General features: G+C 45.8%; 1 protein-coding gene across 1 annotated transcript in view; it reads right to left on the bottom strand.

Moving 5' to 3' along the window:
* The window catches only part of STK24 (serine/threonine kinase 24), a 129,182-nt gene extending 113,579 nt beyond the window's left edge, over positions 1 to 15,603 (bottom strand). The window contains exon 1 of the mRNA XM_066380660.1: positions 15,185 to 15,603. Coding sequence (XP_066236757.1) covers positions 15,185 to 15,226 — 42 coding nt within the window. The 5' untranslated portion in view covers positions 15,227 to 15,603. The remainder of the gene's footprint in view (positions 1 to 15,184) is intronic.
* Positions 15,604 to 16,688: the final 1,085 nt, after the last annotated feature.

The following is a 16,688-nucleotide window of genomic DNA, read 5'->3' as shown; positions in this document are numbered from 1 at the left end:
AATAACACATTCTACATGCACATATGTACCTAAGTATATATGTACATACATATTTGGGAGGGCGGAGAGCTGAGAAAGTCTGCTCTAAAGAAACTATTTGCTCCATACATACAATAATTCATCGAAGAGGAAAGAGTTCAGTAGATGACTGGGAAAACTGCTTTTCAACTCAAAATTGTTTTAAATTATGTGATCACTCTATAATATGACTCTGCTTCATGCTTATGATGAGAAGAAATTCCATCCCACAAAATCTAGGGTCACACCCTCAGGTCGCTGGCACTGATGGGCCCAGGTCCCTCTGGGAGTTATGACCTGAGACCACCACTATTATTAGGTGAACACACTTCAATCACATCCCCACCAGCTTCACAGATAAATATAGACAGCCTGTGTGACTAATGCCAGGAAATAAAGCAGTTTCACTTGTAAGTGCTACATTTTCTCTTGAAGACAATACAGAGGAAAGCATTCTGAATGGCACAAACTGGGTTTTTCAAAGACCAGATTCATCACTGGCAAAGGAAAGGCATCCAAATCTCACAATTTCCTTTCCTGTCACAGTCCAGCCCCTAAGTATACTTAATTTGCCACTTTACCTTATATTGAAAAAAGCTGCCCTGATCAGTTGGCTCAGTGGTAGAGCGTTGGCCTGGAGTGTGGATGTCCTGGGTTCAATTCCCAGTCAGGGCACACAGGAGAAGTGCCCATCTGCTTCTCCACCCCTCCCTGTCCCCCATCCCCTGCAGCCATGGCTCAACTGGTTTGAGCGAGTTGGCCCTGGGCACTGAGGACACTCCATGGCCATCACCTCAGATGCCAAAAATAGCTCAGCTGCCAAGCAACAGAGCAACAGCCTAGATGGGCAAAGCCCAAAGGATGCTTGCTGGGTGGATCCTGGTCAGGGTGCATGCAGGAGTCTGTCTCTCTGCCTCCCCTCCTCTCACTTACTTAAAAAAAAAAGCCATAATAAACAGAAAAATTACAATGCACTTTTAAAAAAGAAAAAAATACAGCGAAAAAATCCAGAAGAGAAGACAAGATGGCGCTGGAGTAGGCGGACGTACCAACATCCACCTCCCAGAACCAAAGTGGAAAACAAAATAATTTTAAGAACTATCATCTGGAAAAACCAACTTTGGACTAAACTAAGAGGACTCTTCAACCAAGGAACACTGAAGAAGCCACACCAAGACTGGCAGAGGAGAACAGAAGCTCCATCTCCACACATGCTGCAGATGGCTTTTCCAGTCTACCTGAATCATTACCAGCTAGAAGCAGCAGTCATTGGGACTTGGACGTGAGCTGCAAAGTATAGAATTGTGACAATTCCTGGATGTGGACTTTTCCTGGATGTGGACTTTTCCCGGACTCCTGCTCCTTAGGACAGCTCTTAACAGACTGAACTGGGGTTGGGTTGCATTTAACAGGGATTTGGCATGGTGTTGGGGCCAACTTGGACTTGGTGAACATGTTAAGGACACTACTCTTTTATGGATTCTTGCTGTATTGGCCAAGAGTTTGCTTAAAGGCTTTAATCACTGAGAAAAAAAAAAAAGACTGGATAAAGAAGATGTGGCACATATACACCATGGTATACTATTCAGCCATAAGAAATGATGACATCAGATCACTTACAACAAAATGGTGGGATCTTGATAACATTATACGGAGATAAGTAAATCAGAAAAAATCAAGAACTGCAGGATTCCACACATTGGTGGGACATAAAAATGAGACTAAGAGACATGGACAAGAGTGTGGTGGTTACGGGGGGGGGGGGGCCGCGAGGGGAGGGAAGGAGAGAAAGGGGGAGGGGGAGGGGGAGAGGCACAAAGAAAACTAGATAGAAGGTGACGGAGGACAATCTGACTTTGGGTGATGGGTATGCAACATAACTGAATGACAAGATAACTTGGACATGTTTTCTTTGAATATATGTACCCTGATTTATTGATGTCACTCCATTAAAATTAATAAAAATTTATTTATTTAAAAAAAATACAAATCATCCCCCCCAAAATACCTCAAATAAGCAAGTCTGGTATGATCAAAGTCTGGCTAATTGCATTATACTTTAATAAAAGACTGCTAATACAAATCATTTTTTTAAACATCAAGTCAACTTATTATTCGTAAAAGCATAAAACCTCTGACATCCCAAACATTAAAGTCTATTAGTCCAGAATATTCTTTTCCAATTCAGAGACATATGCATTATCTTCAATTAGGTGTTAAACAGAACAATTACAAGAAAAGAAAATCAGGTCTGCCCATAGAAAGCTCATTCATTTCCTAATTGGACCCCAACCCCAGCAGGCCATCATCAAAGGGCCTGTGCCCTGACATTGAGGAGGAACTGGCTGGTTGGGAGAGATCTTCTTTGAAGGTCTTTCTTTAAAATCAAATTAAGAAAAAGAGTCAAAGTGATATAAATAACAGCTTACTAGGGACTACAAAGCTAAGGAATCCAGGGGTATCCTGTCTCAAAGTATAGTCCCTTGGGCAGCCACACACTAGAAAATTAGAAATGAAAATCCCAGGCCTACAGTCAGCAGACCACATCTTATAAAGCCCTCCAGGTGACAAAAATAACTGCTAAAATTTTAAAACAATTATGCTCGATTTACAAGGTAATTTTTCAGTTAATATTGCTTCATGGTTCAAAACAATCTGGCTATAAGACAATAAACAGAAACCAGTAAAAGGGAGGGCCTAAGGGCTCAGGAAGGCCCAAGGGCTTTATCTCTAGAGAGAACAGAAATAAAGGATAGAACAGGAAAAACATCTTCAAGTCCAAGTCCCCTAATACCCACAATTCTAACTTCCAAGGTGCCAATTAAAAACAATACTGGGCCTGACCAGGCGGTGGCGCAGTGGAGAGAGCGTCAGCCTGGGACACAGAGGACCCAGGTTCGAAACCCGGAGGTCACCAGCTTGAGCACAGGCTCACCAGCTTAAGCACAGAGTCACTGGCTTGAGCATGGGATCATAGACATGACCCCATGGTCATTGGCTTGAAGTCCAAGGTCGCTTGCTTGAGCAAAGGGTAACTGGCTTGGTGGGCACACACGTGCATGCACACACACACACACACGCATACACACACACCCCACCCCGTCAAGGCACATATGAAAAAGCAATCAATGAACAACTAAGGTGCTGCAACAAAGAATTTATGCTTCTCTCTCTCCCTTCCTGTCTGTCTCTGTCTCTCTTGCTTAAAAGAAAGGGGGGGAAATACTGGAACATGAACAAACTCTTCTTTAAAAGTCAAAAATAATAGTGGAAATAAGTGTCTAAATATACCATGAGTTACCAGCCCTGACTGGAATGGTTTTATGGAAGCTGTATGCACAGTGAAACAAGAAGGAGCTCACGGGAGCCCAGAGGATGGAGGGCAAGCTCTGAAATGCCTGGTGAAGGCATTCTGGTGTAAAGAAACAAAAGAAGACAAATACTTGCACCATAAGTTAAAGCTCTAATACTAACTGGGCTATTTTCTAACAGAGGGGCCCTGGTCAAGCTTCCTAAACCTCAGGTTTGTAATCTGTAAAACTAATGTAACAACCTTGCCCTGGGCAGAGGCCCTAAGGAATACCCAAGGGCATAAGCAGTCTACCACAATGCCTGGCCCTTGGGAGAATGCAATAAAATTCAGTTCCCTTTCCTACAAGGCTTTCCACTAGGGGCAACAAATTTTTATTGTCTTGACATCAATACAGCAAGGCCAAAGGCATGTTTACTTTCCCAGTTATCTACTCAGGTAACTGAGGGAAGCAGAAGGAAAAACAAAACCCCCCTACCAGTAGGAACTACTGAGGAAGTGAGTAATTCTTTGTATTTACAAATCGTTTTCTTTTTAAATTACCTCTCAAGAAATGTTTGGTACAATGTAAGTGTATGAATACACTAAAAGAATGTTCAAACAATACCTTTATTCAGCAGGTTCTCAGTTCATCAGGAGTTCAGGTAGCAATTTAGCAACTTTAAATTACCACACTGAAAATGATTTTAAAATTCTGCAAAACTGCCTAAAATAGCTAACACCTGATCAAGTCCTGGACTGCTTTTCATTTTCACTGTGTGGTTTACCACTGTAAATTTCTACCCCAAAAAAGTTCTTTGTCCTTAAGTAGGAAATCATTTCAAGGCAGTATCCCCAAGAACAGCATTCTGTTTCTCCGTGCACCCTTGTCATTCATCTATTAACGTCAAGTATTTAAGGAGTAGCCTTGTGCAGCGCCCAAGCTTGTGGCCATGCACTGAGCATGCAGAGACACCTGGTCATTCCACGCCTGAGTCTTATCAGCCTTTGACTAGTGGCAAATGGATCTGCCACAGACTCCAGTACTCCTTCCTCCCCGTCCCTACAAGCTATTCAACATCTGCCGTGCATCTGTGTCCAAGTCCTGTACGGACAGCCACAAAACATGCAGCCATGACTGGCGCTGCCTCTGCTGCCCTCCCAAGAAGCAGACACTTAATTGTGGTCCATGGGCGGAGCCCTCAAAACATTAATCAACTTAAGCAAATGTTTCTCCAGAGATGGCTCCCTGAAATGGGTCTGTGCCCACAAGATCTTAAGACAGTGATGGGCAATCTTTTGAGCTCGGTATGTCAAAATTCACCAAAAAACTGAGCATAACTCAGGTGGTGTGTCACTGCGAGAAAAAAACCATAATTTCGCGATATTTATAGTTTAAATAACAAAAATGTATAATTGTAATATATAACTATTCAATAAACCAAAAACTAATTATTTAACTTACCTGCTTAGTGACTTCTTTGTTCATCTGTAAGTCAGTTTCTTTTGTTGGTCTTGATATTATTTAACTTGTGTGGGGTGCCAAGAACTAAGATAAGTGAGGGGAAGGGGGAATTCTTTAACACCTGCCTATTAGTGACTTTTTTGTTGCTGAATTTCATTGGCTAAATCTTCAATTGAAGGTTGGTATTTTGTATAGTTCAAGCAAGCGCTACTAACTTCATCTGTCAATCTGTTTCTTTTGTTGGTTTTGATATTATTTAACGCTGAGAATAAGGTCTCACAAAAGTTCGTAAAGGGAAAAATTGTGAGTAAAGCCATTGCTCTATTTTTCAGGGTGCTAAAAGTGTCTGGTAATCGGTTCCAGGCACTCCAAATTTCCTGTTCGTAGTGGCACTCCTCTTGATACTCCAAGCAGCACCTTTCCAGATTCTTAATCTTTGACCTCAAATCGACAAACACCTGAGCCCAGATGCTGTCTTGAAATTCTGCAAGTTGCATCTTATGTAAATTAAGATGGCTGCTGCTATTTCTAATGGCGGGAAACGGCACCCATAGCACAGGTCCTCTCCTCTGCCAGCCTCCCCCTCACTTATCTCACTAATGATGATCAATTAGAAATCCACGACACCCCAGAATAGTAGATTGGATGATGGTTGCTGTGGTTATGTGGTTGATGGTAATGGCGATCACAGGGCCCCCAGAGGTGCGTCCCCCTGTGGCATTCTGCTGCTCTCTGCTCCGCCGGCCGGAAGTGAGGTCAAAGATCCCCTAACGGCCTAACCGGAAGTCCCAGAACTAGACACTCTGTGCCGGAGTTCTGTTGTTTTGGCCTACAGACCTCCGGCACAGAGTGTCTCCACTACAGCAAATGTTTTATCCTCAGCTACTGCACCTGGCCGTGCAGGAGCCGAGGATGAAATGTCCTTCTCGGCATGCGGCCCCATACTTTTCTGGTATGTGGCTGCCTGCGGCAGCGTGTTATCAAAAAGGGCTACATGTGTCAGTGCTGACACGCATGTCATAGGTTCACCATCACGGTCTTAAGACCAGTAAGTGAGATAGAATGCAGGAAAACAGGTTCTCCGTTCAAGTTGGGGAGATAGAGGTCACTGACAGTTAAGAGATGAAAAAACAAGCATGTTTATATTGCTGTTTAGTTACAGAGATAAAACAGAAGTCACAATTGCAGATGAGGCTAACAGTGTGGCTGAGGAGTCCTTCCCCACCCCTGGGCCCCAAGCAGTCCTGACATTGGAAATCAAATTCAATTCGTTCCATTCATTCATCTATAAATGGAAGGACACTGCCTTCCAGGTAGAGAGCACACTGAGCCTGTGCATCTCTTTTGGTTAATCCTGAAGTCCCACTAAAAATAAAAAAAAAAGAGGATTTCCTAAGAGACTAACACTGTGTACCAGGAGGGGAGAGAAGACGAACAGCAATGAAATTCCAGAAGCTGGAAAGTGGTGGTGGGAAGAAAGAAAGAGAGGAGAAAACAAATGCTAAACAAGTAGAAAAAGCAGAGAATCAACTCCATAGTGCCAAATCTCCAAACCTCAGGAATTGGCAGCCCAGGTACCTCTGGAAAGGAGCTCCTAAAACAAGGAGAAATTAAAGTGGTCAGATACCTGGACTGACTTCCCCACTCCTCACAGCCAGGAAACTGCTTCCTGCCTTTCCTATCAAGAGACAACTGAAAGCATATTCCTAGGAAAGGAAAACTGAGGGTTTCCAGCACAGAAGGAAGCCGTGTAACCCTGTACCAACACTCAGTCCTTTCCCTCCACCCTGCAGTCAGGTGGGCAGGAGCCTCGGACCAGAGAAGGCACCAGGCATCAATCTGAGGGATACATCAGTGTGAACAAGAACGACCAGTCCAAGATGGGAGAAGGTCAGAAGGCTACAGGGAAGGCTTCCCCAAGAATGAGAAATGTATATAAAGCTAAAGAAATTGACATAGGCCATTCCTCAACTCTCCTGTCTAGTAGGCACACTATGGTTTTTTAAAAGGCCCCAATCAAGGGCTCAGATTTCCAGCCATCTTGGTAGCCGCCCCCCGCACATGCGTGAACAAGAGAGGGTATCTGAAAGTGGCCTTTACCACAAAAACAAGAGACCAAAACCAACCAAGAAAGGGGTGGATGGGGGAAGAGACTCTATGGGGGAAAAAATACAACAATTAACATACTTGAGGAAACATAACAGATAATTGCAAGAAGAAAAGAACGCTATAATAAAAGAACATTCAGAGGACCAAAAAGAGCTCTTACAATTTACAGAACAAGAGCAGAAATGAAATACTTAATTAGAAGAGCTAGAACATAAAGTCAAGACAATCCCAAAAGGCAAGGGGGGAAGAGATGGAAATTAGGTGTAAACAGGTAAGAATATTTGAAGACCAGTCCCTAAGGTCCAATATCCAATAAAGTTTACAAAAAGAGAGAACCAAAAAAATGCAGGGGGAGGGGAATCCAAGAAATAATTCAACAAAAAAGACTAGTGGTACCAGATTAAAGGGGTCTAAAAGTACCTATCACAAAAGAAAGAAAAATAGACCCATACCAAGATATGTCACTGGCAAACCTTAGATCTGAAGTTGGGGAGAGGGAAGGGAGATAACATGTGAGTGAAGGTGACAAGAAAAAAATTGGATCCTATGAAGTTCACGAAGAACAAAATAGCTGTGTACACAGAATCTGGTATTGGTGTGGCACTGCAACACTGGAAGCTAACAGAGAAGAAATGCCTTCAACCTTCTGGAAGAAAATAATTTCCACCCTATGACTGTATCACATGCCAAAATAGCAACAGAAGGAAAACGTAAAAATAAAGAAATTTTCAGATATCCAAGTCCTCAAAAATCCTATCTCCCAAGGACTCCACCCCCAGGAAGGCACTGCAAAATATGTTCCAACACCAGGGTGTAAACCAAGAAAGATGACAGGAGACAAAAAAAAAGAAAAAAAAACCCAAGCCATCCAACATAGAGTAGCCGAAGAATCCAGAGGACAAAAACGAAGGAAGTTAGCCAGCAGCACACTGAGTGCGAAAGGTGGTCAGTCCACACCAAGCAGGTCTGAAGGCTCATGGGAAGACTTCTGCAGAATGGTGAAACTGATGCTCTCCCTGGACTTCCTAAGAGGCTTCAACAGCTGTTGCAAGTTTGGAGTTGAAGAACTGCTATAGGCCTGACCTGTGATGGCACAGTGGAGCATGGACCTGGAACACTGAGGTCGCAGGTTCAAAACCCTGGGCTCGCCCAGGGAAGGCACATATGGGAGTGATGCTTGCTGCTCCTGAGCCCCTTCTCTCTCTGCTTCTGTCCCTGTCTCTCTCTGTGTCTCTCTTCTCTAAAATGAATAAATAAATAAAAATAATTAAAAAAAAAAAAGACTTGCTAGAGACTCAGTGTTTGCGTCCCCCAAAGCTTGGATGTTGAGACCTAACCTCCAATGTGATTTTATTAGGAGCTGGAGCCTTTGGGAGGTGATTAGGTCATGGGGATTGGAATTAATGCTCTTATAAATGAGGCCCTAGAGAGTTCCCTTGCCCCTCCTGCCATGTGAGGACACCACAATAAGACATTGTCAAAAAACAAGTTCTCACCACTGAATCTATCAGCACCTTTATCTTAGACTTCCAGCCTCCCGAGCTGTGAAAAATAAATGTTCACCCAATCTATGCTATTTTGCTATAGGAGTCAGAGCTAAGTACATTACTAAAAGGCAACTTCCAAAGAAGATTTAAAAAGTAATCCTGATTTATTAATGGCTGGCCTGTGAATACTGTTTACACTGTCACATTAATGTTCACACTGACCTAACCAAAGTTACAATGTAACTATATTGGAAAATACATAGGGGAGGTAACATGAGAATGAAGGAGGCAAAAAGAGAAATAAATCCTCATCCTCAGAAAAAATGTAACTAGAAAATAAGTAGCAGCAATTTTTTAATGTTCTTTATAAACAAAGGAGTAACAATCAGCTAAGAGAGATCAAACTGGCTGCCTTTGGGGAGGAGGAAATGGGAGCAAGGAACTGATTGCTATCTTTCCAAACAAACCTTATGAAGCCATCTGACTCTTTAAAACATGTATAATTTCTTTAATAAGATCTAAGTAAAAATCCTAAATAATTAAAAATTTATAAAAGGATTTGGGTCTGTGTGGTCCTTTCAAATCTTAAAACCTAAAAGTCTTTTTAAAAACAGAAAGAGACTTAAAATACTAGGAAGATAAAACACTAGCCAAATATTTGGTAAGCATTAATGTAAAACTTGAAATGTTCCCACAACTTATTCAGATACCAATAGGATGCTGAACAGATAAGGTCACTTTTGCTGCCCTGGCCAGATAGCTCGGTTGATTAGAGCAGTGCCCAGGAACGCAGAGGCTGCTGGTTCGATCCCCAGACAAGGCACATACAGAAACAGATCGATGTTCCTATCCGTCTGTCTCTCGTGCTCTCTCTCTCCCTTCCTCTCTCTCTAAAATCAATAAAGTAAACATTAAGAAATAAAAGATTCCTTTTGCTAACCAAGAACTCTCATGAGAACATAATGAAAGGTCCCTCTACCAGGCGTCCCCAAACTGCGGCCCGAGGCCCCCGCCGCACTCCCAGAAGGGGCACCTCTTTCATTGGTGGTCAGTGAGAGGAGCACTGTATGTGGCGGCCCTCCTCCAACGGTCTGAAGGACAGTGAACTGGCCCCCTGTGTAAAAAGTTTGGGGACCCCTGCGTCTAGTCTATACTGGCTGTGCTGTTCAGGGGTATGTACATAGGGTATCTATAATTCATAATCTGGGATGTTTTATACTTTGTAGCAAACAAAGGTACATCTTGTTTTACTTGCTGTAATCTCAACCCTGGAAACTAGAAAACCCAGTTTCAGATAAGGAAACTCCTTTTTCAACCCCCAGAAGCCAGGTGTTGGAATAGCCGTTTTTCTTTTTCCCAAAACATTTGGCACTAATAATTTTAAATACAATGCAATGAAAAAACATGATTATGGGAAATGACTGGTACGAGGACAGTGGTTGACACTAAGCAGCAAGAGGGATATCAAAGAGCAACTTCTATTTCCTGCACTCCTGCCACAAGATTCCATTAATGTTAACAGTGCTCAGTTAAAGCAGAAAAAAAGCCACAGAAGAGTTGGTTGGGTGTGGTCAGTTTCCTGCAGGTACAAGTTCTCAAGCAGGCAATTCTGAATCACTGGGAGAAGTCACCCAAATAAGAGAGTCAAGTGGCATGTTTCTCAAGAGATCATCAGACTCTGGCTTCAGCGTGACTGTAAAAATACACTAGAAAGCAGCAGCAACAACCAACACTCATTTCTTCAGTTAACTACTTACACTACATCTTGAACTAAGCTCCTAGAAAAATACTGCTCAACTGAAAAGCAATGAAAACATGCATCAAATAAGTAAGCTCAGCTCCAAGCATTAGTTATAGCTCAAAGATGAGGACAAAATTTACAAAAAAGAACAAGAATGCAATGACAATGGCTGCCACTTAACCCCAACTCTCTTGTGCTACATTAGCTGCCTAGAAAAACTAATCAGATCGATTCCTACTTGCAGCTCACTTGGTTCTATATGAAATACTGTCAAGAATATCCCTAAGGCCCTGGCCGGTTGGCTAAGTGGTCGAGTGTTGGCCCAGCGTGTGGAAGTCCTGGGTTCAATTCCCAGTCAGGGCACATGAGAAGAGACCATATGTTTCACCACTCCCCACCCCCACCCCACAGCCATGGCTCAACTGGTTCCAGCACATCGACTTCAGGCGCTGAGGATGGTTCCTGGAGCCTCCACCTCCAGTGTTAAAAATAGCTCGGTTTTAAGCATGGCCCCAGATGGGGGTTGCCAGATGAATCCCAGTTAGGGTGCATGTGGGAGTCTATCTTCCCCTCTTCTCACTTAAAAAAAAAAAAAAAAAAGATCCACCTGGGCCATCATACTGACACCAGAGACCTCCAACCACTCAGCCTTCTCCACTCCTACTCTCAGTATCCTGAAGTTCCTCTCACCACTGCCTTCCAAGCCAGCAGCCCAGTACTTCCCAGAACCCAACTCCTTTCACCTTCTCCCACCACCTGCAAATGAAAAAGAAGGGCTCCTAAAGTATAGGACACTCAAAAAGATTACCCCACTGCAGCCAGAAAGGCAGGTCCCTTTCCCTGGGGCTGTGCCCCTCCACCCCCAGCTTTGAGAATCAGCTTTCCAACCACACACCTCTGCTTTCTGAAGCAGCCGCAGGCTGCTGACTTAGTGAGGACAGGTCCAATGGAGTTTCTCAGCTACACCTCCCACTGCCCCTGGACCACACTCCATAGACAAATGTATTGCATGAGTGAGGGCTCCCCATCTAGTCATGTTCTAAGACACCAGGCCACATTCTACAGTTCAGTATTTCCCTCAAGGTGCTTTCAAGAACCTAAATCAACCTAAGTCTCTTGCCCTGGCCAGACAGTTCCACTGGTCAGAGTATCGTCCGGAAGTGCAGAGGTTGCTGGTTCAGTCCCTGGTCAGGGCACATACAGGAACAGATGAATGCTCCTTCCTCTCTCTCTCTCTCTTTCTCTCTCTCTCTGCCTTCCTCTCTTGCTAAAATCAATAAATTAAAAAAATTTTTTTAACTAAATCTCACAAATACCCTAAATGTCCACACACTGTAACATACCAACCTTTCTCCCAGGTTGCAGATGTTAACAGGCTGACCATGGAGAGGCCTCTTGTATGGAAATGGGGAAATAACTTTGGAAATGTGACACTAAGAGGGGAAAAAAGGACAAGAGCACTTAAGCCACAATTAAATGCAGCTGTCCTTCTGTTTGCCTTCATTTCCCAGTTTTGCAGAGCACACAGATTTCCCCAGGGTAAGCAAGAACACTTGAGAAAAGCCCCCAATGCATCCAAAACTGGCCATTAAATATCTTTCTCACTCTCCCTACACAAAGGGGCATTCTCAGGCAAAGGTTTCTCCAAGGAGCTAGAGAAACAGAAAGATGATGCTAACCAGTAAAACTTTTCATTTTCTAGGTATTCCTGTAAAGTGTCTGTACTTTCAAAAATCAGAATATCTTAAATTTATGACATCCTCAAAAGATGCTTACCTGAACTCAGGCCATATTACACGTGACATAACTAATCAGTATCTTTCAAACTTGGGTCAAAACCACTCAGCTGTGAAATCAATTTACTGTTCCAACTAGCTTATTTTTTTAATAAAATACATCACATAACTACTTCACAAGTAGTAAGCATTAAGACTGGCTTCAAAACTTTTGTTTCAGGCCGTGATATAAAATATATTTCTTACATGGGTCATGGTTCAGAAAAGTTTAAGTGACTGATAAAACTCTGTAATAGAAATTTATAAACCAAAATCTGATTCTTTTTAAATTACAACTTATGCAAACTATATTTCCCTGCCTCCAAACTTAAGCTTGATTTTCTTTTAATCTTAATTCAGTGACACCGTATGTTCAATGAAGGACAGCATGTAGTTAAATTCACAAATCAACCTAATTTCTTCATGTCTATTTGTAGTTACTACATTCAGTTCACGATTTCTATTTTTCCCACTATGCTAATAGGAAACTGGGCTGTGGAAGGTAAAGAAAAAAAGGCCCCTAGCAACCTTCATTAAATATTTATTAAAAATGGTAAGTCACTCAGATTTACAGTCATCAGTCATCTAAGACCTGGCACATGAATGTTCAAAAACAACTGCTGATTGAATAAATAAAACACTGATCTCATATTTCTAATTTCTCCATCAAACCCAAGTTGGAAGGAAATTAACATTAATTTTTGCAAAAGTAATAATAAAACAATAATACAACATAGTAAAGAGTATGGTCTTGAAGGTAGAAAATAACTTGGTTTCAAGTCACAAATTTGCCACGTAACACTCTCTCTTTGGTCAATTCAATTAGTCTATGTTGGTTTCCACACCTAGAAAATGGCATAAATAATACCTACACTTCAAGTAGTACTGGGAAAAATCAAGAGGCATAAAAATGATTTGCAAGACAGTGGAAAATGATGTTTATACTAAAATGTTCTTTTATTCACATTTATTTTTTTAAGCATCTTTGCCTAGGCTGCCAATTCACTCTGCTGTCTTTGACATTTTTAACTCCTTATTCACCTTGGTCAGGAGAAGAGAGAGGAAAAAAGGAAGGGATGTGAGATGTCTCAGGACAGGGCACAGAAAGAAGGGTTAGTAGTTCTGTTTTATCCTAGACAACACTCAAAGGCAGGCGTGCCTGTAACTTAATCTTCAACAACTCTTGAGTAAAGCCTCCCTGGGAGACAGCAGTAGCTGCTAATTCAAAGTAGGAAATGTGCTTGTTTTTTGTCGGGGTTTTGGGGGAGTGGGAGGAAGAAAAGGGAATGTTGTTCCCAAATGGCACACTAAAAACAATTAACTGCACAATACAAACACAGTGTCATACAATGTGTAGATGTAAATGCTGGGATGACTGTCAGAAGTCACCTTCACAGCTCTAAAACTGTAACAGCTGCAAATTCGGTGTTTCAACCAAATAAAAACTTACCAGCTTTTAAAGAAAAATCAGTCCCTTGTAATGTTACCTAGGAAACACATACGTTTTGGAGACAAAATTATTAAAGAAAATTCACCTTCTTTTCTCAAGATTTAAAAAGAGTCCATACTATTGAAAAAAAAGAAAGGACAAAAAAAGTACTGAGACCAGATACCACCTGGTGACCATCTGATACCGACTACAGGGCATCAGCCAGTGGAGCTCTGAGTACCTTTCCAAGCTGATGATTCTCTTTCTATGAAGGCCTAAGGGTAAACTCTAAGGGAGGCATTTATTGCAACCTGATTAACACAACATTAAAGTCAGTCTAAAGGAAGTACTGAGTAAAAAAAAAATTTTTTAATCATTATGAGAAGGCCTTCTTGCTCTACTGGTGGAAAATAATTTTTCACCCAATTCACCTTGCTTTCCAAACCCAAGCAGGAACTTTAGGAAATACCAAGAAACCACATCTCATTTTTACCTAAGCAGTCAGCAGAAGCCTAGGTTTTAAAAGTCTGTTGAGTTTTAAAACTCTTTATTCAAGGGCAGTTTTCTTGAAGCACATCCTTAAGATATTAACTTTATCTGGTACTCCTAATAAAAAAGAGAGCAGAAGAAAAGAAAAAAGACCTCGCACTAAAATTCAGGCAATATTATGTTACTATCTACTTCAAACCTAAACAATGAAATCTAGTTTTCTTTCTATGACTTAAAAAAAGAAGAGAGAAAGCGATCTGCCTCCCAGCCCTGTTCCTCTTAGACCTCAGGAGCAAAGAAAGAGAAAATGAGCCAGTAGATGTCTGTAAAATAAATAATCCACTTGGGTCCCGTGGTGGTTGTCTTAGGCCTACTCACTTAGCTAAATTGGGAGAGCAAAACTTTAAGAACATACCCTAACTTCATCGTGAGATTTTAATCCTAATCATTTTGCCACCATTTATGCGCTTACAAACATTACAAATTAGCCAAGGATGGTGGTTTTATTTTTCAAAAGGCGAAAAACAGTCCCCAATAGAAAAAAACTTGAATGCATTCATGTAAATTTGAAATCCAACCCCCACCCCCAAGTCACTGGTAGGCCAAGATGCCACAAAGTATCCACGAAGAGGTTTGCTGAGAAGGAACTCATCTGGATCCAATCAAGTCTCTAAGTAAAAAAGCCCAGTGTCCCGGGGTCGGCGGGTCAGCCTCGGCTCGGGACACTCGAGTGCCTGCTGTCGAAGGGAGTCCCCGTGCCAGGTTTACCGGCTCGCGCTTTCCCCCCGGTCTGCACCAAAATGAAACGCGCGGAAAGACGCGCTGGGAGCGAGGCTGGCAGCTGCATCTCCCTCCACCCCGCCCGACCTCCTCCGCCCGGCCGGGCCCAGGACGAGTCCAGGCGCGTCCCGGACTCCCCTCCCGCTTCTCAACTTTACCGCCCACTGGCCGGGAGAGACAGGGGCCTCCGCCACCCCGCGCCCGCCCGCCCGCCCGCCCGCCCGCTGGGCCCAGAGCCCGCGCCGGGCCTCCAAGGGCATTTCCCCACATCGCTGCTCCCCGGGGCTGGGGCTGAGCCTGCAGCTCCGAGGCGCTGGGGGAACAGGGTAGCGGGGAGGGCGAGGCGGCCGGCACCCCACCTCCCTTCCCGGCCGCCTCCAGGCCGCGGCCCCAGGTCCCCGCGCCCCCTTCCAGGCCCGAGAGCCGGCCGCGGCGCCGGGCAGGGGCGCCGGGAGCGCCGGGAGCGCGGCGCGAGAGGCCGGCGCGACCCCGGAAGGGGCCGCGCGGGGGGGGGGGAGGGAGCGCCGTGTTTACACCGCCAAGTTCCCCGCTTCCGCCCCGGCCCGCGCATCCCTGCCCTCGGCGGCCCGGAGCCTGCCTACCTGCATGCCGGGCAGGCCCGGCTGCACTGGAGAGTGAGCCATGGCCGGCAGGACGGCCACTTCCTGGGACGGGACGGCCGGGCCGCGGCGATTCACGCGGGCGACGAGGCCCGCGGGCCACGCGCAGTCCTCGGGCGGCGGGGTCAGCCGGCCAAGCTCGAATCCGGCTGCGGCGGAGCGGGCCGGAGCCCGAGGCCACCCCAGCCCCCCGTGGGTCCCGGGCCGGACGGTAGCTCAGCGGCGGGTGGCGGACGGCGTCTCCATACACAGTATCGGGGAGGGGCTGCGAGGCGCGCGGGGCCTCCCTGCGAGCTGCCGCCGCTCCCGCTGCTGCTCGGCTGGAGCCCGGCGGCCTGGAGCCGAAGTGGGCGCGCACAGACGGCCGAGCCCGCGAGCGCCGAGCGCGCCCCGCCCCAGCCCGGCCCCCGCGCCCGCGCCCGCGCCCGCCCCCGCCCTCGCCCCCGCGGCCCGGCTGGGGACTCCGCCCCGCGCTTCCGGGAGGGGGAGGAGGCTCGCAGCCGCCGGCGCCCTAGGCCGCAACCGCCTGCCCTGCCGCCTGCCGGGGCTGGCGGGGCGCGAGCGTCCCTAGCGGCTGCCCCCCGCCCACAGTTGGCGACGCGGGGAGGAGGAAGGCGGCTGGGTGCCCGGAGCGGCCCTCCACAGGGTGCCCTCCCGGCGTGGGGAAGGGGGCTCAACTGCACCCTTCGGCCCGGGCCGGGGCAGGAGCTTAGGGAGTCGGGCGGGGAGGGAGGGTGAGCACCGACTCTTACTCTGCCATCTTCCTCCGGCCCTGCGAGCCAGCCCACCCTTCCCAGCGGCCCCTGGGGAGACGTGCTCCGGGCGAGCTCCGCGAGGGCAGGGTGGGAGACCGTGGGGGGACGAGTGCCCGGCGGGGCCTCAGGCGGGGCCGGTTCGGGACTGCTGGAGAGGAGCTGTTCCGCGGTCTCCGTTCAGTTTCCAACCAACCCTAGGAGGGAACCGAGAAGGGAGAGGCGAGACCCGGAGCTGTTCATTCCCAGTGCTTTTGCCGCTTGAAAACAGCCCCGTCGGATGCTAAGTGCTGTAAACTTAGCTAAGAAGTGGCGGGGCTGAACTCCACCGTCTCCGGGCTCTGGTCCGAGGCGGGAGTATCCATCACGAGAAGGGGAGAACGGAGGGAGGAGCAAGGAATAGGGAGGACAATCAAAGGAAACGTGTCTAGACTTTCCCCAACCCTCTCCCTCTCTTTCTGCTGCCTGCTGAAGCCCCCAGGTCCGTCCTAGGCAATAGTTCTGTCTCCACCGTTTAGTCCCCCTGTCCTCTTGCTGCAGAGGAAATAAGAAGAAATGAGTCAAGGTTACCTCCAGAAAGTTATTTTATTTTTAATTACAGTGGCAGCCAATGAAATTATTTGTAGCTCAAGTTGTTGGGACCATGGCACCTCCCTCATGCCCGTGAATGCCCATGTTGTACCATTGCTGTTCGAGGTTGGATATACCCCCCCCCAAAAAAAGAGCCCCCAAGA

This window comes from Saccopteryx leptura, chromosome 4, assembly GCF_036850995.1.
Source record: "Saccopteryx leptura isolate mSacLep1 chromosome 4, mSacLep1_pri_phased_curated, whole genome shotgun sequence".
Lineage (NCBI taxonomy): Eukaryota > Metazoa > Chordata > Mammalia > Chiroptera > Emballonuridae > Saccopteryx > Saccopteryx leptura.
The sequence above is the reverse complement of the archived record's forward strand: the minus strand, read 5'-3'. Positions and strand labels throughout refer to the sequence as shown.